This window comes from Emydura macquarii, unplaced genomic scaffold (genome assembly GCF_026122565.2).
Source record: "Emydura macquarii macquarii isolate MOO-44397 ecotype Brisbane River unplaced genomic scaffold, CSIRO-AGI_Emac_v2 contig_1451, whole genome shotgun sequence".
Classification (NCBI taxonomy): Eukaryota; Metazoa; Chordata; order Testudines; family Chelidae; genus Emydura; species Emydura macquarii.
Window position 1 is genome coordinate 19,943,775 of NW_027131588.1, and position 25,573 is coordinate 19,969,347.

Sequence of the window (25,573 nt, forward strand, 5' to 3'; positions counted from 1 at the left end):
TTTTTTTTTTTTTGCACTTAAGTTTGGGGAAACTTTGCACGGAGCTGTAGGCTGCACGAGCTGCACTCACTTGATTCCTCTGGACACTGGAAAAGGGAGACATCCCAGAGATGGCCAGGAGAGCACTGGGCCTGTGGATCCTCTACCTCACTGGTCTCTGCACAGCTGCTGCCACGACACAAGCCACTGTCCCAAGTAAGTCGGAGTCCTTGGCAGGGCAGGAACACTGGAAGCTGCAAGAAAATATCCCTTCGGCCAACATCAACTGAACTTCTGTGTGTGACTTTATACTAAAGGGGGGGGGGGGGTTCTGCTGGGGACATGCACAGGGGGAGCCAGGAAGGGGCACCAGGGCATGCACGGGAGAGACAAGACAGGACTGCCGGGGGCACATGCAGGTGGGTGCTGGGGATGAGCATGTCAGCGAGATGTGCAGGAGGGCGCCCAGGGGTGGGCACAACGAGATGTGAGGGGTTGGGGCATGCACAGGAAAGGGAGAGGCATGGGGGGCATGCACAGAGGATGGGGTGTGTGTGTGTGTGAGGCATGCACGGGGACGTTTGCATGGGGAGGCAGGCATGGAGAGGTGTGTGGGGCATGAACAGGAGGAGGTTGGGGGGCATGCACGGGGAGGTTGGGTGGGGGGCAGGAGAGGGTGTGGGGCCCGCATGGAGAGGTTGTGGGGCATGCACGAGGGAGGACAGGAGGAGGTTGGGGGGCATGCACGACGGAGGTTGTGGGGCGGGCAGGAGGGGGGTGAGGGGGCATGCACGAGGGAGGACAGGAGGGGTGTGGGGCACGCACGGGGGAGGGGGCGGGGCAGAAGAGGGGGGGGCGGGGGGCTCGGCGAGGGCGGGTCTCTCCCGGTCTGCAGCCCCGCGCTGTGTCAGGGCGGCGCGGCGGGGGCGGGGCGGGAGGCCCGGATGGTGCCCGGCACCGCCCCCCAGCAGCCGCGCGGCCCGGAATGCCTGGAACGCGGCGGCCCAAGGTCCGGCCGCGGCTGGCGCGGGGGAGGTGCAGCGCCGAGCGCGCGCGCGCGCGCGGGGGGGGGGAAGTCCCTGCGCTGGGCTGGGGCTGTGCGCAGGGCCCCGGCCGCCCCCGCTCCCAGCTGCTCCGTGCACCAGGCCGTGGACCCCCTGCTGAAACGCGGGCACCCTCTGCAGTGAGCTGCACCCAGCCCATCAGCAGGGGCTGGGGGGTTGGTGGTGTCAGCGGTAATGGCACCTGCCCTGTGCTGATGTCTTCCCGCTGGGCAGCGGGCGGTAGCCAGGAGGCGCTCCGACCTCTCTGCATTTGGGCCCCCCGGTGCGTGTGCTTCGTTACCGGGGGCAAGTGTCCCATCCCAGTTGCACAACAGGCCCAGCGGGAACATCGTGAGCCTTCATCTAGGAACACAAACTAGTTGCCCCATGTAATAAGGCTGCACCGGTGTTGTAACCAATGCCGTTAAAGCGGCTGAAGCAATTAGAGTAAAGTTGGAAGATCCTTAACGTGATCCCACGAGGAATGCGCATAGATACAGCGCACACAGACTATGGCACGGAGTACAGCCCATAACCATTGCTTAGACTGTGTGTGCATGCGCGCACATGGGAGAGAGAGAGCGATTCATACATTTTAAAACTCTTAACCCGTTAGAAAAAAAGTTTGGACACATCTGTTGTAACCACCCAGGGAAACTAAAATGGTAACTAACCATGGCCCAGATCCTCAGGGGTATTTACGTGCTTTGAGGATCTGGGTCTATATTTCTTCTCATTGTTGACCACTTCAGAGGGAAGCATTAAGAAGAAAGAGGATGGGGTGCTAGTCAAAGGAATATATTCTCACTTTGACTCTAATCTTATTCTATCAATGGTCATTCTAGGGCACCCATCACAATAATCTTAGTGACATAAAGCGAGAATTCTCTTCCCTCCCACAGCAAACTTCTGCAAAAGTAGTGTTTTCATTCCTATAGCTACTTCCTTGCTTTGAAGCCTTTCTACTTACTGTGTTAGTTCTCTCTAAGAATAGGTGATGTGGGAACCACTTGTGAGAACATGCCAGAGCTAACCATGCCACGAACCTGATGTAGCATTCCTTTAAACGCTCACTGAAGTTGATAGATGTTTTAGGAGCAGGAGAAAGCAGGATCTGGGACCCAGGAAATGTAACATGAACCCTCAATAAATAATACACAAGATGTTCAAGGGAATATTAAATTTACAGGGCTAAATTCTGATCTCAGTTTCACCAGTGTAAATCCAGAGTAATTCCATATGAATCAAAGGAGTTACACTAGATTTACATCAGTGTTAATGATAACAGAATTTGGCCCACAGCTTTTGATATTACTTGTAAATGCTATGTTTGGGATAACTCTGCCAGCGCTGTTACTGTGTAAACTTTCCAACAGAATCTTTGGCACGTTTGAGATGGCATATTGGAGAACTAACTGCATAGCGCAATCATAGGGTCTTGATAGATTTATTATGTGTGAGAAAATGTTGTATTTGGAAAACTGTCCTGGATGTACGCTCCCTTGTGCATCAATATAAAAAGGACCCTTGTATTTATTATTGTAGAAGTTCGCCCACAGCTGCACTTTATCATTTTAGGACTGTTTTAAAGAGAGATTCTTTACAGTGCTTTCAGGTGGTAGAACCACTGAGCTTTGTGGATGGTCCTAAACCGTAGGATACATTCTCCAGTACATCTAAGGATGGGAAAGTGCTCCCAGTGTATCATTTTACAAGCATATCAAATGCACTCGAGGGACGCAGTCATTCCTCAGGGAATGACTCAGGCTCTGCGCTAGCATCTGTGCAGACATTTGTGCCCTGCTGAGTCCCAGGGGCTCTGTGTGACTGCAGCAGTCGGCGCGTGTGCTATTTATTGCAGGAGTGAGGCCACAGAAGCTCTTTCCTCCTGCGTGGGATAAATAAACTCAGTTGAAGCTCTTGCAGAGTTTTATTAAACAATAGCCTGCTTTGTAGGTTGTTTCATGGGGGTGTAACAAATAGGGTGATTTTTATTTTATTATTCAAACCATTCTTTCAGCTCAAATCAAGCATGATTATTTTTGTAATTTAGTCCTTGTAAAGGCATTTCATTTGTCTGAGTTACAAAACTGACTTTGTTAGGGAACATGGGCTAATATGAGAAATGTGGTGGGGTATTCAGGGTGACTAACATGATGTTCTGTTGTGCTTTATCAGTAGAACGCTCACTGTTTGTGTAAATATTTGTGTGTGTGTGTGTGTGTTTATTTCAGTGGAGCTGTGCCAGCTCGGGCTCTAACCCAGGATGTTTTTATGTATCTAACAATCTGAATGTCCACATCTGTGTACGTAACATGGCAAATGACTAAATTCTTGTTTGTCCAAGATTCCTTCTTTAATCCACAGCTCAAATCCAGTGATCCATAGTGAATAATTATTTACATCTTATGAAACTTTACATCCTGCACCTAGTGGTAGTTTAACATGCTCAAAATTCAGTTCTCAAACCACCTGACAATAGCGATCAATTCAGTGAAGGGCACAGTCTGGCTGCCACTGAAGTCAAGGATCAGGTCCATAATGCTTGATTCTCCTCTTATTGATACTATCCTTACACTTGTGTCAATGGCTATAGAAGTCAATGGGAGTCAGTGGGCATTGGATCAGGCCATAATTTCAGTGGAGTTACTGCTGATTTTCACTGCTCAGTACTGCCAACATCAAGCGGTCAAAAGTGACAAGCGAAGCCTCAGAAATCATGAGATTGACTTAAAAATCATGAGGATTTTTAAAAACACAACAAATACTGATTTTGCTTATGGGTTCTGAGCATTTAGGGTAGAACATTTTTAGATTTCCCCTCACCCCACAATCAAGCGGGCTAGAAACTTACCCTTTTTAAAAAAGGAAATTTAAGATTCTCCTGTAGCCTCCTGATCCCAGCAGCCAAAGCTTTAAGAAAAACACCTAATATTGCGAGACTTCGGATAAAATTGCGAGAGTTTGCAACATTGTTTAATAATTCAGTATCAGGAAAGCAAATGTTTTCTGTACAGAGTCTGCACTTGGTCTGTTCTTCATAATACTTCTGCTTCCTTCAATTACAAAGTAGAATAAGTAAAACATTGTCGACTAAGTTATTTTTACTGGCTCACAAAGTATTATGGTTAAAAAGTATACAATAAAAAGCCCCCAGTGAATTTCAGGAAAAGAAAATATAGTTTCTTTATAGTGCATTTTAATATCCCTACACAAATAACAAATGCCAGAAAATTATACTTTGTACCAATCTTGTGTTTGAAAATGTGCATCTGAAAGATACTGCAACACTGATTGAAATGATATTATTCATGTGCTTAAAGCAACGAGCATACTTTCATACCTTGCTGAATCAGGGCCATAGCAAATACATTATTAATTTAAAAAAGGAATAGTTTTGCTTTAAAAGACCACTTGTCACCGGTCCCTATAGGCTTTGTCTAAATAACAAGTTGTACCACCTTACCTAAAATCGGTTGAAAGCCTCAGTGTGGATACTCTTCATTTGACTGAAACCTGACTTCCATCAATTTTAGCTTATGTCCAATCTGTGCAAATTCAGCTAAATTAATATAAACCATTTTAAACCATTAAAAGTGTCCATATGGGGGCGGGGTTGCACCAGTTGAACTACATAGTTTTTAAAACCCACTTTTAGTTAAATTGACGTGAGTTTGTGCACAGACAACCCTACATTTCTGTTGCTCTGTGTAAGAACTCAACAGTTAAAACCCTACATCAGAATTTCTTTGCATCTAGTTTACAAATAGTAAACTAAAGATTGTGTGATGAGATTTTCTTCTCATTATGGTCCCTATAACCACTGTGCCTTCCAGAAAAGGTATAATTATTCAAACTAATTTGTGCTGTATGACAAAAGACATCGCTTTTATCCTTAGAACAAGGGCACAAATTGAAATGGCAAATTTTTAGTTTCCTGAATGGCTGTACATCGCTTTTTAATAATGCATCTTAGACAGGCCTACTTTTAGCCCACAGAACCGCTTTGTTATTTTAAAGCAGAGCATTATGTAGTCCATCAGTATGTAAGCACTATTCAGCAATGGAGATTTAGATAAGATATTAGGAAAAACAGTGCTTGAGGAAGACCTCCAATGAACACCTCAGTGCTCTGGGAAGTAATATTGGTGACTTGCACATACAAATGTGCTCCGAGTAAGCACATAGCTAGTGTCTCAGGGTCTACACTTCAGCTGAGGTCCTGACCAGTCGTGGCCACTGAAGACTCCGTGGCACTTGTAAGTGTCGGGTCGCTAATCCTGGCATTCTAGCTGAATTGCAATTCATTTTGATTTCCTTCATCTCCCCTGCTATTGCAGCTGGACTCGGTAACAGTCTGCCTCCTCCTATAACCAGTGACATGTTGCTGCACGTTTAAATGGTTGATGTGGTCACAGAGGTGGCTGCATTTCAGTGGTGGATGAAATGATCCCTATACTTAAAGGTTTTTATGAGGCTGAATTAATGAATGGTTTGCAAATGAATGGTTTGAGCTCCTCCAATGAAAGGTGCTATAGAAATGCAAGCTCTTCTCATTAATAATCATCTACACTTCAACGTAAGAGCAGTAACTGGGAGTTACTAGAGGATATTACTAGAGGACACACTAGAGCAGTGTTTCTTAACCTGGGGGTTTAGAGGGGTCGCAAGTGCAGAGCTGGTATTGGGGGTGGCAAGAAAGGCAATTGCCTGGAGCCACAGGGGCGCCATGAAACTAAGTTACATGCCTCAGCCCCGTGGGGGTGGGACTCAGGCTTCAGGGGTACAGTAGTTTGGAAAGGTTAAGAACCACTGCACTAGAGGATATATATAGTTCATGCAGTAGTGTTTTAGCTAGGTCAGTCCCAGGATATTAGAGAGACGAGGTGGGTGAGGTAATATCTTTTACTTCTTATATAAAATATCTTTTAGAGGGTATTCTGTCAGCTACTCACAAATACTAGCCTACGTATGGGAATGGACATGCTGCTACGTTTAGTCTATATTTTGGATGAATATCCATAGTCTTAATGCAGTGGGGAATTGCCCAGGAGTAGCCAAATACAAAGAAAATAGTCTAAAAGGAATGCAGGTGGAGTATTGTTTGCCTTCCTGTATGAAACATAGGCAAAAGTCTTTATTATGGGGCTCTATGCAGTTCAGAGTTGAAAACTGCTTTTATTCTTTTTCAGACTTTGATTTGTCACTGAGTGGAAAGTTAAGCAGGTTGATGGAACTATTCAGCCTTCAGGTTTTTCTTTTTCTGGGTTGGAAAAAAAAAAGAAAAAGAAGCCTAGATACTCTAAAGACATTTTTCAGAAATAGAAATGACTGAAGAGATAATCCCCAAGGGACAATTTATCAGGGATAAAAGTCAGGTCTACACTAGAAACTTTTACTGGTATTGCAATGTCTGTTAGGGGTGTGACTTCTTTATTTAATGACATTTTTATACTAGCATGAGAGTACTTTTGCCCATATAGCTAATTTCGCTGCATCACTGTTTATTTGTGATGCTGGAGGCTAACACCTACTGTAACACAAGTGTTTTGCTTGCAGGACTTAAGTGCACATGCATATATTAACAGCTTAGGCCTCAGTTCAAGAAGGTAATTTAAGCATGTGTATAGACTTTAGGCACACGAGGAATCCCTTTACCTTCAGTGCAACTACTCAAGTACTTAAAAGTTAGGGACTTGCTTAAGGCAATTTGACTGAACACCAAAGGTTGGGTTTTAAATTAATTAAGCATATATAATACATGAAATTTACAGAATGACAATATTGAAATATATATACACACACACACCAGCCAGGATATATTTAGAGTCCTGTGTAGATCCAAAATTTGTATTCTCATCTGAGCCGCGATCTGCAAACAGGGCTCTAGAAATATTCTGATAGTCTTAACATCTTCCTGCCAGAAAATCAACTTTCTGTCATGGAAAAATAAAGCAAAAATAGCTACAATTTGTGTGTCTTGCAGAAATGCCGTCGTTTGTGTTCTCTGTGCTTTCTCTGAGCGTGTAATGATAATATTCCCAGAACTCTGTGAAATCCTGCTGCGGATGATGTCAATAAACAAAATGGTAAACAGAACTAAGCGGTATTGGCTTTTGCTGAGTTGGGAAGAGGAGAAATCAATATTTGCTAAAAGGAAATCTGCCAAGTAAGGTCCCAGTGCAGCAAAGCGTTTATACACATACCTAAATACATCCCTGTTCAGGAAAGTCTGTAGTTAATTATATGCTGAAGTGCTTTGCTGAGTAAGTAGGGCCTAAATAAATCAGGGCCTAAAAAGGGGAAGAAATATTAATTTCCAGTTTTTAGGAGAATATTCCAAGCAACAGAGGAAATTACTATTATAAAAGTGTATGATTTTTATACTGCCCTGAGTGTAAAATCCAAGTTGCACTCACACTCCTCCTTCCCCTTGTCATAAAAATGAAAAACAATTTATATTTTTATTCTGAAAGCAGAGGAATTTCTCCAAGAAAAAAATGATCTTTGCAGACATAGCATACCACATGCTGTGTCATTACTCATATGTCCTTTCTCCTTCACTAGGATGGAGACAGCCTTAGATAGACAGCAGCTTTTCTTAAAGAGTTGGTTATGAGATTGTCGGATGCAATATTGCTTTTGAAAATGGACTTCTGTTTTGTTAGCTCAGTTTAATCCCCAAGGCTGGTTTTTGACCTGGCTTTTTTTTTTTTTTTTTTTTTTTTGGTCAGAACAAGCCCAGACATCCATGCTGCATAAAAGCATGAATGAGTTTCCTGCTAATAATGAATTACAGAAGAATCACGATTCATTATTGCTTGAGTGATTTTCACGAAAGATGAAATTATGGGGAAGACGCACCATCAATAATATCAAGCTTCTTAGGGATACCGTGATTTCTCTGTCCTCCCCTCCACACTTTGAAACCCTTGGGCATTTCTCCACAATGCAATGCTAATTGCTTTCCAAATGCATCCATTTTATTTTAATCCTGTAATAAGAGAAGATATAAACACAAAAAATAAACACATACGGGTATAACTGGCTAGATTCTACTGTCGTTGTTCTGGTTGAAAAAGGGGTCTTAAAGTAAGGTGAAATTGATTTTACCTTGTCTTCTGACTTCTTTAGATCTGTGCCCGTCAAAATATTTGTTTCTTTTTTATGATGCATCTTCCTTAACCAGAACATTTAATACCTATTTCCAATATGCCGTCTCTGTTACAGGAAGCACCATAGAAACAAAGAGAGATTTTGAAGGGATCGAGAGCAAATTTTCTTTAAGGACAGCTGATGAACCGGATGATGACATCTGCTACTTGGTCCCTGGTCAAAAAGACACAGTGGCACGATGCAACTTCAACCATACCAGTAAAACCTTTGTGGTGATCCATGGATGGACGGTAAGAGGAGATAGCTCTTGTAGTTGAGTTGTACTCAGAACTCCTGTTGGTGTCATTGGGAGTTTCACGCACAGAGCAATTGCAGTGTCAAGCCCTGTAGTGAGTTACTTGTCTAAGCCTGTTGCATTTCAATGCCATTGAGTGAAATGCATTTCTGAAACTTTAGCCCATGACAGAAGTATGTTTACAGTAAAAAGAGTCCCCATTCAATGACTCCTTTTAGCATTTGGGGAGTGGTGACTTTCTCTCACTCAGGCTACGTCTACACTGGCAAAGTCGCTGCCATCAGATCGACTTATCTGGATCGACTGAGTGGTCAGTGCAGACCCGCTCAGTCGATCCCGAAGTCGACGTACTAAAATCACCCTCTCAAGTGGCGTAGCGCTGCGTTGACTGGAACGCGGTTCCCGTCGGCGCAGTGCAATGAAGACGGCGCTCAGAAGAGAAGCACGGCAGTCAACGGGAGTTACACAAGTTCTCTGCGTAGTTAGTACAGTCAGGTTCCAATCTCTGAAACTGAAATTTATAGGTGCTACTGCAATACAAATAATCCTGTGAAATCTCTTTTCAGGTAACTGGAATGTATGAGAGCTGGGTCCCAAAGCTGGTGGATGCTCTGTATAAGAGAGAACCTGACTCGAATGTCATCGTTGTAGACTGGCTAAGTGGTGCCCAGCAACATTATCCAGTATCTGCTGCCTACACTAAACTGGTGGGCAAGGATGTAGCAATATTTATTGACTGGATGGAGGTGAGCACTTGTACAGAAGGCTAGATCACATGGATTCTGTAGGTGCCAGGAGTCAGAATAGGTTAATGGTCCAGATTAGTTTGTTCCATCTCCATGCTAGGTTTCTTTCAAGAGGAACTGCAGGAAGCATGTGCGATTTTTCTAGCCAAATATTCAATCTTAATAATAGAGGCAAAACTAATTACATGTTCGGTGCAGCACATGTCTGAACTGCTTTGTAGAGACCAGAGCTGGAAGAGTGTGTCCGTTTGTGGTCGTTTCAATACTAGAAAGATTCTGATGAACCAGTGGGAATTCAGAGATGAATGGAAAGGGATGGAGGGGTTGAATTATCAGGAAAAGTTAAAAGAATCTGGGTATAGCTTTCCCTAGAAGACAACTAAGGCAGGGCACAAGGTAAGAGGAACTGGCATTGGATCAGACCAGTGGTCTAAACCTGGGTGCCTAAATCTATACCTAGGTCTGATTTCATAGCTGCTGAGCAAACCCACTACCCAATGAAGTCCACAGAGTTAGACTGGGATAAGTAGCAGAATGGGGCATATTGATTTACTGAGCAATACTGATCTTCTGCCCAGCATCTGGTTTGATGGTGGCCAATACCACATCCGTCAAGAGAAGGTGCAAGAAACCAATGCCGAGTGCTTTTGAAAATCATAGAAGATTAGGGTTGGAAGGGACTTCAGGAGGTCATCTAGTCCAACCCCCTGCTCAAAGCAGGACCAACCCCAACTAAACCATCCCAGCCAGGGCTTTGTCAAGCCAGGCCTTAAAACCCTCTGAGGATGGAGATTCTACCACCTCCCTAGGTAACCCATTCCAGTGCTTCACCACCCTCCTAGGGGAAATTTTTTTCATGATATCCAACCTAGACCTCCACCATTGCAACCTGAGACCATTGCTCCTAGTTCTGTCATCTGCCACCACTGAGAACAGCCTAGCTCCATCCTCCCTGGAACCTCCTTTCAAGTAGTTAAAGGCTGCTGTCAAATCTCCCCTCACTCTTCTCTTCTGCAGGCTAAACAAGCCTAGTTCCCTCAGTCTCTCCTCATAAGTCATGTGCTCCAGCTTCCTAATAATTTTTGTTGCCCTCCGCTGGACTCTTTCCAATTTGTCCACATCCTTTCTGTAGTGGGGGACCCAAAACTGGACACAGTACTCCAAATGCGGCCTCACCAATGCCGAATAGTGGGGAATAATCACTTTCCTCGATCTGCTGGCAATGCCCCTACTAATGCAGCCCAATATGTCATTTGCCTTCTTGACAACAAGGGCACACTGCTGACTCATATCCAGCTTCTTGTCCACTGTAACCCCAGGTCCTTTTCTGCAGAACTGCTGCCTAACCACTCGGTCCCAGTCTATAGCTGTGCATGGGATTCTTCCGTCCTAAGAGCAGGACTCTGCACTTGTCCTTGTTGAACCTCATCAGATTTATTTTGGACGAATCTTCCAGTTTGTCTAGGTCAATCTGTATCCTATCCCTGCCCTCCAGCATATCTACCACTCCTCCCAGTTTAGTGTCATCTGCAAACTTGCTGAGGGTGCAATCCACCCCATCCTCCAGGTCATTAATGAAAATGTTGAACAAAACTGGCCCCAGCACCGACCCCTGGGGCACTCCGCTTGTTTTTGACTATCAACTAGATACTACCCATTAAGCCCAATGATCTAGCCAGCTTTTTATCCACCTTATACTCCATTCATCCAACCCATACTACTTTAACTTGCTGATAAGAATACTATGGGAGACCGTATCAAAAGCATTGCTAAAAATCAAGGTATATCATGTCCACCACTTCCCCACATCCACGGAGCCAGTCACCTCTTCATAGAAGACAACCAGGTTGGTCAGGTATGACTTGCCCTTGGTGAATCCATGCTGACTGTTCCTGATCATCTTCCTCTCTTCCAAATGCCTTTCTAAATAGTCCTGAACCCGTTCCTTCAGCACTGAGGGCTGCTCACCTCTGCCCCATGTTGTGCTGCCCAGTTCAGCAGTCTGGGAGCTGACGTTGTCTGTGAAGACAGAGGCAAAAAAGCATTGAGTACTTCAGCTTTATCCACATCATCTGTCACTAGTTGTCTCCCACATTCTGTAAGGGGCCCACACTTTCCCTGACCTTCTTCTTGTTACTAACATACCTGTAGAAACCCTTCTTGTTACCTTTTCACGTCCCTTGCTAGCTGTAACTAGCTTTGTGCTTTGTTGTGCTTTGGCCTTCTTGATTTCACTCCTGCATGCTCTAGCAGTATTTTTATACTCCTCCCTAGTCATCTGACCAAGCTTCTACTTCTTGTAAGTTTCCTTTTTGCATTTAAGCTCATCGAAAATTTCTCTGTTAAACCAAGCTGGTCGCCTGCCGTATTTGCTATTCTTTCTGCACATCGGGATGGTTTGTTCCTGTGCCCTCACTAAGGTTTCTTTAAAATACAGCCAGCTCTCTTGGACTCCTTTCCCCCTCATATTAGCCTCCCCAGGAATCCTGCCCTTCAGCTCCCTGAGGGAGTCAAAGTCTGCTTTTCTGAAGTCCAGGGTCCGTATCCTGCTGTTCTCCTTCCTTCCTTTTGTCAGGATCCTGAACTCGACCATCCCATGGTCTAACTGCTGCCTAAGTTACCACCCACTTCTACTTCCCCTACCAAATCTTCCCTGCTTGTGAGCAGCAGATCAAGAGGAACACGGTCCCTAGTAGGTTCCTCCAGCACTTGCACCAGGAAGTTGTCCGCAAAAGCTTCCTGGATTGTCTGTGCTCTGCTGCATTGCTCTCACAGCAGATGTCAGGTGGTTGAAATCCCCCATGAGAACCAGGGCCTGTGATCTGGAAACTTTCACTAGTTGTTTGAAGAAAGCCTCGTCTACCTCATCCTCCTGGTCTGGCGGTCTGTAACAGATGCCCATCACAACATCACCCTTGTTGCTTTTGCCTCTAAACGTAACCCAGACACACTCAACAGGCTTTTCTCCAGTTTCATGCTGGAGCTCAGAGCAATCACATTGCTCTCTTACATACAGTGCAACTCCTCCACCCTTTCGCCCCTGCCTGTCCTTCCTGAACAGTTTATACCCACCCATGACAGTGCTCCAGTTGTGGGAGTTACCCCACCAAGTCTCGGTTATTCCAATCACATCATAGTTCCTTGACTGTGCCAGGATCTCCGATTCCTCCTGCTTGTTTCCTAGGCTTCTTGCGTTCGTGTACAGGCACCTAAGATAACTAGCCGATTGCCCTACTTTTGCCAGATTGCCAGGAGCAGTGTTGCCCCCTCCTCCTTGCACTTTCTCCTGATGTTCCCCACTTACCTCCGGGCTTAGGTCTCCATCCCCCGGCGAACCTAGTTTAGAGCCCTCCTCACTAGGTTAGCCAGCCCACCTGTGAAGATGCTCTTCCCTCTCTTTGTTAGGTGGATCCCATCTCTTCCTAGCAATCCTTCTTCCTGGAACAACATCCCATGTTTGAAGAATCCAAAGCCCTCTCTCCGAAACCACCTGTGTAACCATGTATTTACTTCCACAATGCGATGGTCCCTACCTGGGCCTTGTCCTGCAACAGGGAGGATGGACGAGAACACCACTTGCACCTCAAACTCCTTTATCCTTCTGCCCAGAGCCACATAGTCTGCAGTGATCCACTCAAGGTTGTTCTTGCCAGTGTCATTGGTGCCCACGTGGAGAAGTAGGAAGGGGTAGTGGTCCAAGGGCTTGATAAGTCTTGGCAGACTCTCCATCACATCTTGAATTCCAGCTCCAGGCAAGCAGCACGCTTCTTGGGTTTCCCGGTCCGGAAAACTGTGCTTTTTTCTGAACCCCACTAAAATCCCACTCTACATTTATTTTTTTTATAAATCCCACTAAAATCTTAGACTTGGCAATATGTTGTTCTTGTATTATGACAATTGTCTACCAATATCTGAATGGCAGAGGAGAGGTTTTTTAGGGTGGTACTAGGGGACATGGCTAAGAAAAGGAAGATATGGGATAAATAACAGAAGCATTTTTTATTTTATTCATTTTAAAATCACGTAAAATCACCAGAAAATACAGTACAGGGAACAATTCTGCTATGGTAGTGGGCTAGTGCTGTGATTCATATAAAAATCCAAGCTGGCCCATGTGCATAGCTCACACCTCTCGGAGATGAGCAATGATCAGAGCAACATATGAGAACAGCCTTGACTGACAATGACTTTATTTAGGAGGAGATTTTCAAAAGCACAAATGGGTGTGAAGTGTCCAATTCCCACTGGCTTTCAGTGGGATTCTGTCTGCCCTTTTGTGCCTTATAGAACTATAGGGTTGGAAGGGACTGCAAGGTTAGTCTGGTCTAACCCCCCAAATCTGCCCTTAATCTTTTACATGACACCTAAGCCTGTCTCCCTTGAAATAACAAACCATATTGTCTTAGTCAGGGACAGTTTGGTGAAAACCTGAGTAGGTTTATAGTAAATTGCAATGTTTTCAGATCATTTTTGTGTCTCGATTTTTTTCGGTTTTGCACTCTTGGAATTTAAACTTAAAAAAAAAAAAAAAAAATCTTCCATAGGAGCAATTCAATTATCCGCACGACAACCTCCATTTGCTGGGATATAGTCTCGGTGCCCATGCTGCTGGCATTGCTGGAAGTCTGACCAAAAATAAGATTAACAGGATCACTGGTAAGAAAACCCTGCTGTTTATCTGTTTGTGCACTCACAGAGAGAGAACTGGGTGTCCTGTCTCCCCTTGCTAGAAATATGACCTTCCTCTGGAAATTGGGTTTGGTTTTAGCAGTGGTGATTGTGCCTACATTTTATGCCTTTTGTTGTTGAGTTGCTAGGCCTATTGCTGTTATTGATTTGTGTGATGTTAGCTCCTGGAGGCCTGAGCCCCTCTGTGCTGGGCGCTGTACTTTGACCTATAAAGCAAGGAAAAACACCAGTTCGACTGGGAGTCTGTCTTTACTGGAGAACTAGCTCAGGTTCTTACTCTGATATTGCCTCTGACTCGCTCCTGTCCACCCACAAAACCATCTCAACAGCATTTAGTGTTGCTTTTAGTGTTGTTGGTTGGTCCAGGTGGGGCTGTCGGCAAGATCACAAGTGCCGCTTTGACTTGGGTTGGTAACCCACTCACTATGCAGTGAGGACACAGGCTAAATCACTTGAGTGCTAGTCCTCCAGTGTCTCCCACAATTCTATTCCCCTCCCAAATTTATGCCAAGAAAGACAGACAAGTCTTCTCCCAATGGGCTGGGAGAGAATTGTAGAGAAACTCAATTCGCTGCAGCACAAGCAATCATGGGGTATGCCCCCAGAACTCCTAGCATTGCCCCCGGGTGAGTGCAACACCCCACCATTGAGGACACAGTAACTTGGGTAGGGTTGTGCAGTGTTGCTACTCACCACCAGGGAGGCTAACCCAGGTGTCCAGACCCAGGTGCTGATCCCCTGAGTTAGAATCATAGAAGATTAGAGTTGGAAGGGACCTCAAGAGGTGACCTAGTCCAACCCCTGGCTCAAAGCAGGACTAACCTCAGCTAAATTTAGTCTGCAAAAGAGAAGAGTGAGGGGGGATTTGATAGCAGCTTTTAACTACCTGAAAGGGGGTTCCAGGGAGGATGGGGCTAGGCTGTTCTCGGTGGTGGCAGATGACAGAACAAGGAGCAACGGTCTCAAGTTGCAGGGCGGGAGGTCTAGGTTGGACATTAGGAAAAAGTTTTTACTAGGAGGGTGGTGAAGCATTGGAATGGGTTACCTAGGGAGGTGGTGGAATCTCCATCCTTAGAGGTTTTTAAGCTGAGGCTTGACAAAGCCCTGGTTGGGATGATATAGCTGAGGTTAGTCCTGCTTTGAGCAGGGGGTTGGACTAGATGACCTCCTGAGGTCCATTCCAACTCTATGATTCTATGATTCTAAATCATCCCAGTCAGGGCTTTCTCAAGCTGCACCTTAAAAACTTCTAAGGATGGAGATTCCACCACCTCCCTAGGTAACCCATTCCAGTGCTTCACCACCCGCCTAGGGAAAAAAACCCTGGGACTTACAACTTAGAACTGTCCTAGCAGGGTTAACAGTCTGTGTTAGACATGTTTGCCATTCTGTTATGGGAATCTGCACAGTAAGGGAAGTGAATGGATGTTGTTTGTGTAAGTGCCACAGTTGAGGCTTTTATTTCCTGTAAGAGCAAGTCACTTTTGCATTTTGAAATTGATGCAATTCTGAAATTAGAAATTTCTTTAAAAGCAGGAACATTGACAATGGTTTTTTCATTATTTGTCGTCCCTCCCACACACACACTTGTTTTTCTACCAGCAATTTTTCAAATTTTTGACATTTTGAATTTTAAAAAACTTCAAAATTTTCAAAACCTTGAAAAGACGGGAAAACATTTTGAGAGAACATTTTTTCCCAACAGCTATAAATACTGCAAACATGTACGAGTTAAACTGCCTTATTTCTTTACACATCTTTTATGCGAAATAACAACGAAGCTTTAAAGTCTGTATTTAACGCTTTAGCAAGCATGAATGTGTGCTTTAATCAATGTATTTAAGGAGGTGACAATGGAAACAAAACCAAGTTTAAACTCAGGCTCCCCAAACTTTGGGGACTGTAAGACATCTTACATAAGTTTCATCCACTGGGTTTTTTACTCCCATGAAGGTTTAGATCCAGCTGGACCGAACTTTGAACATGCCGAAGCAACCACGCGCCTCTCCCCGGATGATGCTGACTTTGTCGATGTGCTACACACCTACACCAGGGGATCTCCGGATCGCAGCATTGGGATACAGAAGCCCGTTGGGCATATTGACATCTACCCAAATGGAGGCGGCTTCCAACCAGGCTGTAATCTAGGTGAAGCTCTGCGCCTGATTGCAGAAAAAGGCCTCGGAGGTAAGGCTGGTTTGGCAAGAGAAGGCTAACACCCGGCCAAGTGATCTTGGGTTGGGCTTTCAGCAGCATCTCAAGGCTGGGCCGCACCGCAGCTGGAGGCGCGAGTGCCAGTGCGGGTTGACGTACATATGCCAGCTTTGATTGAGTTAGCGTGCTAAAAATAGCAGCGTTACCGCATCTGTGTGGGCACTAAGACGGGATAGGTGCCCCACGTAAGTACGTGGGATCCCAGATGCACTGGACTGGTGCAGAGACCCTGCTCTTTTTATTGCGCTAGCTTAATCAAAACTAGCACGCCTGTCTCGTCTCGATCTGCTAATGACACCTCCACCTCCAGTGTAGATGGACCCTTGGCTCCATAGGCGCGTACATCCTATTGAAAGCCAATGGGACTTGTGCTCCGTAGGCGCGTTTGACAATCTCCCCCTGAAGCCCTAAGCTCGACTAGATTTGGTTACACTGTCAGAGTTCTCTGATTTTCTTCCTTCCAAGACGTGGATCAGCTGGTGAAGTGCTCTCACGAACGCTCCATCCACCTCTTCATCGACTCCCTCTTGTACGAAGACAAGCCAAACTTGGCCTACCGCTGCAACGCAAAGGAGACCTTTGAGAAGGGGCTGTGTCTGAGCTGCAGGAAGAACCGCTGCAACAACCTGGGCTACATGGTCAACAAAGTGAGAAGCAAGAGAAACAGCAAAATGTATTTGAAGACTCGCTCTCAGATGCCCTACAAAGGTAGGCGGCAGCTGTTTTAGTTTGGAAAAGATACCTTTTTGGTTACATTGCTTTGCGGGGGAGGAGAATGATGATCTTGCTTCTTTGCAAACTAATGTCAGGAGAGGTTGAGCTATTGAAGATCTTTGAGATTTTTCCCTTAAGGGAGAGGGGACAGGAAAACTTATGTAACTAAACGTTAAGTGATTCACAGGGAAAAGGACCTATATTGTCCAGCTTAGTCAGTAACTCTGCTTGGAACAGTGACTTTCTGCATTTTTCCATCTCTCTTTTCCAAACCAATTCTTACTGTTGCTGGAAAAACTAAAAGCAAACCAAAGCACGGTGAGTGACTTATTCTGAGCCACGCAGTCACTGAGCTCACACTATACGCTCGAGCCTGCACATACCATCATTGCAAGACATATGCTTCTATTTTTTCCTGATTGCCACAGTGATTGATCTGAAAAGGAAGTGGCTGGAAAGAATCTGAAAGCTTTCAGCCGAGGAGGGCCTGTTAAGGTGGATGGCTAGCTAGTTAAGCCTAGTAGGTTTGACATTAACATATGTTAATTATAGGACCCAATTACAGCTATGCCACAAGCACTGAGAAAGGAGATGCATGGAGCTGCACTGCTCCAGAATTAAACCAAGGACGAGATCTACTCCAGGCTCCCATTGGTTTCTTTGGTGCTGCCATTGTTAAAACAGTGTCTGGACAGGAATTTGTGGGTGTTGACAACGCCGTGGTGGTTCGTTGGACCAGTTACAATAGACTTCACAGGGACTTTTTGCAGGAGAAGGATCTACTCCTTTGAGTGTGGGTGGGCGGGGATAGCCCTCGAACGGAGACACCTGAATCTTCCACATGAAATGACACCAAGCCAGTAGAGAAGCCACAGCGAGTAATTTCTATTGCCATTCCAATGCCAAGTGGTAAATAACTCTAAAGTATTTGATTTTGCTACCCTTGCTCCTCTTAAGTAATACGTAATCACGAGGTAGTCCCCTAGATGGCCCCTAGAACTACTCACATAAAGTACTAGTCGGCTTGAGCAAGGGCGGCAGATGCAAGCCCAGAGTTTTTACAAAGTTGTCAGGTTTGCTAATCTCTCGCTAAAGGCTGTTTTTAATGATGAATTTTCCTTTTCTGTTCCTTCCTCCACACAGTCTTTCATTACCAAGTCAAGGTCCATTTTTTTGGAAAGGTGAATATGACCAAGACAAATCAGCCATTCTTGATGTCTTTGTACGGCACTGCTGCTGAGAGCAAGAACATTGCTGTGGTACTGTGAGTATCAACAGAAATCCGTACAAGTGACGTATAACCCACAGCGCAGTGTGTTACAGGTCTCCTGCTAGGCCTGATCCACAGAGGATATGAATCTGTTACAGCCCCACCTACAGAACTGGACTCTCTAGATCAAATCTTAGCAACTGATGCTTTGAGTTTTCATGGTTCCCTAGTTCAAATCTGAGCCGCTGTCAGATATGCAGTACTGAAGCTTTGTATAGAGTCTCCATAAGGGCCACATTTTTCAAATCTCTGTTGGATCAAAAAGTTAACTCAGGCATCTGGCTCATCATAATCAAAAATTCTCCAAGCCAAAGAAATTCATGACCTTATTGTGTCAGTCTTTGAGCCGAGCTCCCTGTCGAAATCAGCAGACAGTTTTGCTTGCAGTAGAATAGCTTGTATTTGCTGTTATGCAACGGGGGTGCTCTTTTCTCCCCATTTTAGAGCCTTAATTTCATGTTCCCGTTGCGTTAAATGCAAAGATTTACAAATAACTTAACACGGAGTTTGGTTGTCCAACCTGGCTTTGCCACACGCCTCTCATACGGGGTGAGGCATAGGAGCAGACCAGCAACAGATTGACTCAGAAATGGGAGCAAAGGGGGGGGTTTGTAAAGCCCTGAGCTGAATGGACCTTGGGACAGGCCCTGAGCGAGACCGAGCACACTTACCCATCTCTGAAAATACACAAAGGTCTAATCACAGATTGCAACTTCTTTTCTTCACAGGCCTGAAATTTCCACAAACAAGACTTACTCTTTCCTGGTTTACACCGAGGTCAATATCGGGGACCTCCTCATGCTATCACTGCAGTGGGAGAAGGAATCTATTTTCAGCTGGTCGGACTGGTGGACCTCCTCTGCTTTCAACATCCAGAGGGTCCGAGTGAAGGCAGGAGAGACTCAGAAAAAGTAACTCAGTTTAATTGCTTACAGTAAACATTCAAGATTGGATTTCATCGCCGGTGGGGTCAGGCCTCTCAAGAGAGCTGGTGGGGGGTGGAAAGCGATTTATGAACATTTGTTTTGTGCTGCTGTAATAAGGCAAAGATCCATCCACCTGGCTCATGCAGCTGATCAGGTTACATTTACAGATGTTTCACATCACCAGAGCAGCGAGAGCATCTCCCCACTCAGCACCTCTTCACTCACATACTTGAGTATGTGGCTAACGTGAAGGATCTGAGTAGCCCCGTGGAGTTCAGTGGAACTATTCATGTGCGTGAAGTTAGGCATGTGCGTAAGCACCTCGCTGAATCGGCAACTTTGATGATAGTTGCAGCCCTTCTGGCCTTCCTCCTTCTGAACATTTGTGCAAGTAATGTTTTTATCACAAGGATTGTTCATGGGAAGGGAGAGACTCCTGCACGCCCTTCCAAATTTGTATTCCCACGTGAAATGTTTGTGTGGCTGTTGGAAGCTCTTTATTCACGTGAGAATTCCTCCCAGCAGGAGGACAGCAACAACAACAGCAGGTGACTGTGTTGTGAATGAATAGGGAATACCCAGAGCAGTGCTCATGAGTAGTTCAGAAGCAGAAATACATCCACATTCAAATTTTGAACAATGATCAAATTCATAAAGCTTGAAGTCGGTTGGCAGAAAGTCTGAACTGAAAAAGGGGACTAAATCAGTCCATTTGTTTGTTGTGAATTCTACATCCAGCTCTGAATTTTGTACAGTAGTAAGTTTGTCAAAATATACAGTAGTGAGAGTTGGACAAATATGGAAAAAAGTATCATCAAGTAGCTTCGGCCAATAAAAGCAGCTGCTGGGTTTTGCCGAAATTGGCAACCTGCTTCATTCACAAATGTTCAGGGGAGCAAGGAGTTTTGTTTTCTTAAACCAAGATGTTCAGAGGAAGCAAAAGTCACATGAATAAACTCCTGGGACAGAATTTGCACAGGAAGTGCGGTTCTTACAGCCATTTAACAAACACGTTATTAGTCACAAAGGGGGAAATTCTGTGCAGAGACCCGCAAAAGGCCTAGACATCATGTAAGTCAAATTTACTTCCTTTCCCAAGTTTGTCTCTGCTAGTGTAGAAGTGCGTTCCTGAATCAGGGCCTAAGACCCTGATAATGCAAGGTGCAGAGCAATGACTCTTTGGGAGTTGAGGGCACTCAGCACTTTGCAGAATTTGGCCCATAAATTCCTTTTTTTTTTTTTTTTGTGGTGGCGGTGGTGAATACACACCACACAATTTGGCAACACACAGAGTTTTCACTCTGAGTGGAGTAGCCATTTGTCTCTTACAATGCACTGAAACAAGTTAGTATCTTTTAAAAATCTTTTATCAATGAAGTTTCACAGTACCTAAGTTCACTAGAAACTGGTTGTGCTGTTTGAAATTTTACACAGTTTTTACTAATGACATTACAGTAATACTTAAAAACAAACATTGGTTTTATTTTTCATGTAGGATATCTTAATGTCATTTTTAGCGCTGGGTAAATAATGGGTTTGTTGGCATTTTAAAACAAATTTCTAGTTGGACCAAAATGTTTCGTTTTGCCAAAACATTGTGTTGCCACTTGTAAATGTTTTTGGATTTTAAGTAAAAATAAAGGAAATTTGGAAATGGAAAGTCGTTGCAAACTCAAATTTAAATGTTTAGTTTAAAAAGTGTCAAAACAAAATTTTAAAAGTTTTTTTGGGGGGAAGGAGAGTAGGGCTGAAACTAAGAAGTTGGTAAATTTGACACAAACTGGTGAAATGTTTGTGTTGCCAAAACTTTTTTTGCTGAAAAATATTCAGCTGAAAAATTTCTCCCAGTGCTAGCCATTTCTCAACTGATTTCTCATGAATTTACAAAACCAATGATACCATCCTTGATAAAGACACAGTGTTTCAGTGCATTGATCGTATTTTAAGAGCTAAAAAGGTTGTCCCTGCTCGCTCATCTGTGTGAAAACTCCTGTTTGATCTGCAGGATGGTGTTCTGCTCTCGCGATGGCATCTCTCATCTCACAAAAGGGAAGGAAGCTGTGCTGTTCGTGAAATGCGCTGGAAAGCCCCTCAACAAAACAGGCACAGGGTAAGAGTTCTAGAACCTATGATGCGATGAAGACAAATCAATGAGGGTCTGAGTGTAGGACGTTGCTTTAAGGATGTTCACAGTATTGGCTGAAACCAGGCAGTACTGAAAATCTTGTGAGGAAAATTTAGACCCATGAGATTGCCAGATGGATTTCCATGCTACCGATGCTCACGTCTAGATGAGCTTTGGGGAAGCGTCTGAACTTTGACAAAATTCAGTGACAGAATATTTTGAGGCTTGCCTGTCTTGACTTAGTACCATCAGAACTCTGGGCCTGCTACTCTATACAGGGTCTGTGCTATCCTATACAGGTCATTTCTCCCTGTGCAAAGGGAGACAAAGGAGGTAGAAAGCCTGACCAGACTAGAGCGATAGCGTCTTACATCCACACTTTGCACATGAGGGGACAGGTAGGGTCTGAGGTGATGCCTTTAACTCAGCAAGAAGTAAGCACGCTTTTGCCTTTAGGATCATTTGCAATTTCTTTCAAAGTGTGTCCATCTTCATTTGGGCTTTCCAGCTAGGTTTCAGGCTGTAGGGGGACAGGTGGTATTTGATACCGTAGCTATTTATAGGCTGGTGTTCAGCGCTCCTATGAAATCAGGCTTACATTGGGCACCCAGATTCAGAGGCCGCTTTTGAAAATGTTGGCCAGTCCCATGCCCACAGAAATTGATGAAAACGTCTTTCTAGGGCTACAATGGAAAGATCAGGGCTTTGATCTGTAATTTGTTTTGCTGTGAAGCATCTGAGCTACTTTATAATGGAAGGGGGGCTGTATGTAATTATTAGTGACCAACAGCCATCAAAAAGTTGAGCTGCTAACATACTAAACAATGTCTAATTGTTTAGACATTTTTAAATCCCACAGATCAGGCTAATATAGGTTATAAACTTCTCCTGTTTCTTTTTTAGAGGCCATTCAAGATCTGAAAACAAAATCAGCCCTTGAATTTTCAGAAGAATGAAGTGGGTGAAAAATTTCTGCTTTGGATGGAAAAATAATCCCTATTGTATTGGGGGCTCAGAACTGAATGTATTGAAATATTTATCAGCCATAATACTGCTGGCCTCTTAACCTGCTTTCCTACCTAATCTAGAAGACTCTTTTGTAAGAAGTCTCAAAACACACAAAGTGGTTACTTAACTATACAGAGCATATTAGCAAAGTAGTTTAAAATACTTCTATAGAAAGTGTAACATCTTGATTACTGGGAAGAATTTAAGAGTTATTTTGCCTCAAAATACCACCTTGTAACAAGGTTTCTTGATGTAATGTACTGTATAGCAAATTCCTAGTATTTATTGAAAAGTCTTATTTCTGGGCCTGTATTTCAGCTTTTTTAAACATGATGTGTTATTTTAAAGATTTTTCTAAAACTGGACAGATGTACTGTTTTTGTGGTTGGGCAACATCCATTCAGCTAATTAATGAGTTTAAAGACCCTTTGCTGATACGAGCTCAAGGTTTTCAAGTACATATTTAGCACATATGTACGTCTCATTCAGGAAAGCAAACACCTGCTCTTGATAAGGCTATTACTCGAAAGATGCCCCGAACTGAGTGAATATGGAAAGAGAAAATTGTGGATAATAATGCACTGTACTTGGGGTAAACTCCAATGCTATCAGTACCTACTTAGCCTTACGTATGACCTGTTCATCTATACTCTGTTTACGGTTTATCCTACAATACATTTCCAATCATAGGATATTCTAGTATTTCCGTTGTCCCATGCTGATATCTTAACATTAATTGGTAACGTCTTTTTCAAATAAAGCCATCTAAGCTCTGACAGTGCTCTGTGGTAGGGGCTGCAAAAGAAACAACAGACTGGAAACTGCAGGAGAATCATAGAATCGTAGGACTGGTAGGGGACTCAAGAGGTCATCTTATTTTCATCCCCTGCTTACAGCTGTATTCACAAATGCAAAATGAGGTGAAAGCCATGCCATTCGGCACTGACACCGAGTTTCAGTCGTTCGAGCCGCAGCTGCGCTCGTCTTACCATTTGCCTGTATTTTCCAGGCTTGGAAATGGGCAGGCAGTGATCATCCTTTCTTATGCTTCTTGTTCTTGTTTCCAAAGACTGCTCTCAATGTATTCCTTGCCTGTAACAGAGGGGCAGAAGCTGTGAGCTGCAAGATTGTCTGAAATGTCGCAGATTTCAATAAGGTGCAGTATCTAGGCCATTCAAGGAACCTCAGTGTATTGTTCACAAAACACAATGCCCTGTGATCACTTGAACTAGAAGTGCCACAAACACATAGAAGTACTGTAAAATTGAAGGTTTTTTTAGATAATGCATATTTATTTTAATGAGATGAAAAGTTCAGTAACCATTTATTTATTAAACCATAAATCAAAAACTGGGCAGGGAAAACTGAGCTGGAACATGATTATATATATCCGTTTTTCATAATTCTTGCATTTATTACAAAATATATGGTGAAGGTAGCATTTGTGCTAAGTCATCCAGAACAAAAAACCCACTATGCCTGGATGTGTTATTTTTCCATCAACATACCATTAGCTGATCAGGTGAACAAAAGCTAACCGGGTGCACTATGTTGGAATGCCAACAACTCAAAAGGCGCTCAACATTTGATTTCTTAATCCAATGAAGTGTGGTTGAGAGAAGATAAGAGTGTTGCTTGGGTTTGGGGCATGTCACTCAACTCCTCTAAAAGTAATCAAAGTAAGTGAATCATATTTCCATTTGACATTGCTTTTACTGGCATTTTCCTGAAAGATGAGCTCTTTGGAAAGAAGACACATGTATACTTTTAATACAGGATCTAATATAACACTTATAGCACTTGAATGCCCAAGAGTGAAAGTTTCTATACATAAGGACACATAATTTAGCTTGAAATGTTATTTATTAGCTGTAAATATATATATTTTATATATGTGTGTGTGTGTGTAAAGGTAGTTTGTATATATTGGTGAGATTATCAAGACTATCTCCATTTATATAATTGTGTGGTATTAATCCTGTACATAGCTTTCAAAGATACTTAACCATGCCTATACAATAATGCAGTGTAATATGCATTTTCTAAAGCAAGCGTCTTAATTTTGTACAGAATGGAAACCTGAGGTTTTAATAAAATTGTCAAATTAATTCCATAGTTAGTGACTAGTTTTGTTTTGCAGAAATAAGCACCATAACATTAGTGTTATGTTAAAACCGACAAAGAATTTGCTGGTCTCTGGGAACAGATAGAGGACAATATTTTCAAAAGTGACTAGTGATTTTTTGGTGCTTCCATTTTTGGTTGCCTTGCCTGAGATGCCTGAAAGGGACCTGATTTTAAGAGAGTGGGGAAAAATCCGAGCCTTTTAAGATACTTCAGCTTGGGCACTCCAAAATCAAGTCTCCATACACATGACTAGAAACTTGCTCATGGCTGAGGTGTGTTGGGGCAGCCGGAGGGATGGGTGGCTGTGGGGAGGACAAAGATAGCTTTAATCCACTTCACATTTGCATCACTATCTCCTGCACTTTGGGTCGTTCTGTACCATGATCGTTCAACTGGCATAAATTAGAGCAGCTGCAGGATGCTGTGATTTGCGACGTGGGTACCAACAATGGGTTGGGGTAACTAGAAAGTAGAGGAACCCTGGCCACACTCACTGAGGCCTAGTCTACGCTTACCCGGCGATTCTGCACGGCGTCTTCACTGCACTGCGCCAACAAGAACCGCGTTCCTGTCAACAGAACGCTACACCACTTAAGGGGGTGGTTTTACTGCGTCAACTTCTGGATTGATTGAGCGGGTCTACACTGACCGCTCAATCGATCCAGAAAGGTCGATCTGACGGCTGCGACTTTGCCGCCGTCAGTGTAGATGTACCCTGAGTGAAGGGGGGTGGTGAACTAGGAGCCATCAAAGCAGCTCTGCTTTAGCTGAGGCTCTCCTTGCGCAGGGACAATGCTCGAGTGACTGCTAAGCTGGGACACTGGTGGGGAATGAAGGTAGTCTTCTGGACGTGAAATCTGTCACAACGAGTTTATTCACTGAAAAACGCAGGTTGGGAGCGACTGAAGCTATTCGTGAATTCAAGTCAAATTCAGGGAACAGTTTCAGCCACATAAAAAGTGAAAACCAAAATCAAAAGTTGAAATCTTTAATTTCAACTTTCCACTTTGAAACGGTTTCATTCTGAAAATGTAGCTAGATTTGTTTTAAAAAATTAAGAGTGAAACTCCCCTGAAAACATGACAACCCCCAACAACCCCTCCCCCTCAAACATTTCAAGTCTAACAATGTTTTGTTCAAACGAAAACTATTTTTTCCCTATTTTGGCCACTGAACTGAAAAAACAATTATTCTCTCAGCTCTACATGGATGGTCAGAGGCACTGACTTAGGAACCAGGTCAGGAGTCCTGAGGTGAGCCTTAAGACAGAGGCTTGGTTTGAGAGATGGGATGAAGCGCATGGTGCTTTTATTTTAGCTGA

General features: G+C 43.9%; 1 protein-coding gene across 2 annotated transcripts; it reads left to right on the plus strand.

Moving 5' to 3' along the window:
• On the plus strand, positions 1-24,233 carry LPL (lipoprotein lipase). 2 transcript variants are annotated; one of them, XM_067553298.1, is made up of 10 exons: positions 1-195; positions 8,253-8,428; positions 9,000-9,179; positions 13,724-13,835; positions 15,822-16,055; positions 16,548-16,790; positions 17,940-18,060; positions 18,795-18,977; positions 20,998-21,102; positions 22,021-24,233. In XM_067553298.1, the coding sequence occupies exons 1-10, from the start codon at positions 111-113 to the stop codon at positions 22,055-22,057; spliced, it is 1,476 nt and encodes a 491-aa protein (XP_067409399.1). In that variant the 5' UTR covers positions 1-110; the 3' UTR covers positions 22,058-24,233. The 2 variants fall into 2 exon arrangements, with proteins under 2 accessions (XP_067409399.1, XP_067409401.1); XM_067553300.1 differs by lacking the exon at positions 9,000-9,179.
• The last annotated feature ends 1,340 nt before the right edge of the window (positions 24,234-25,573 follow it).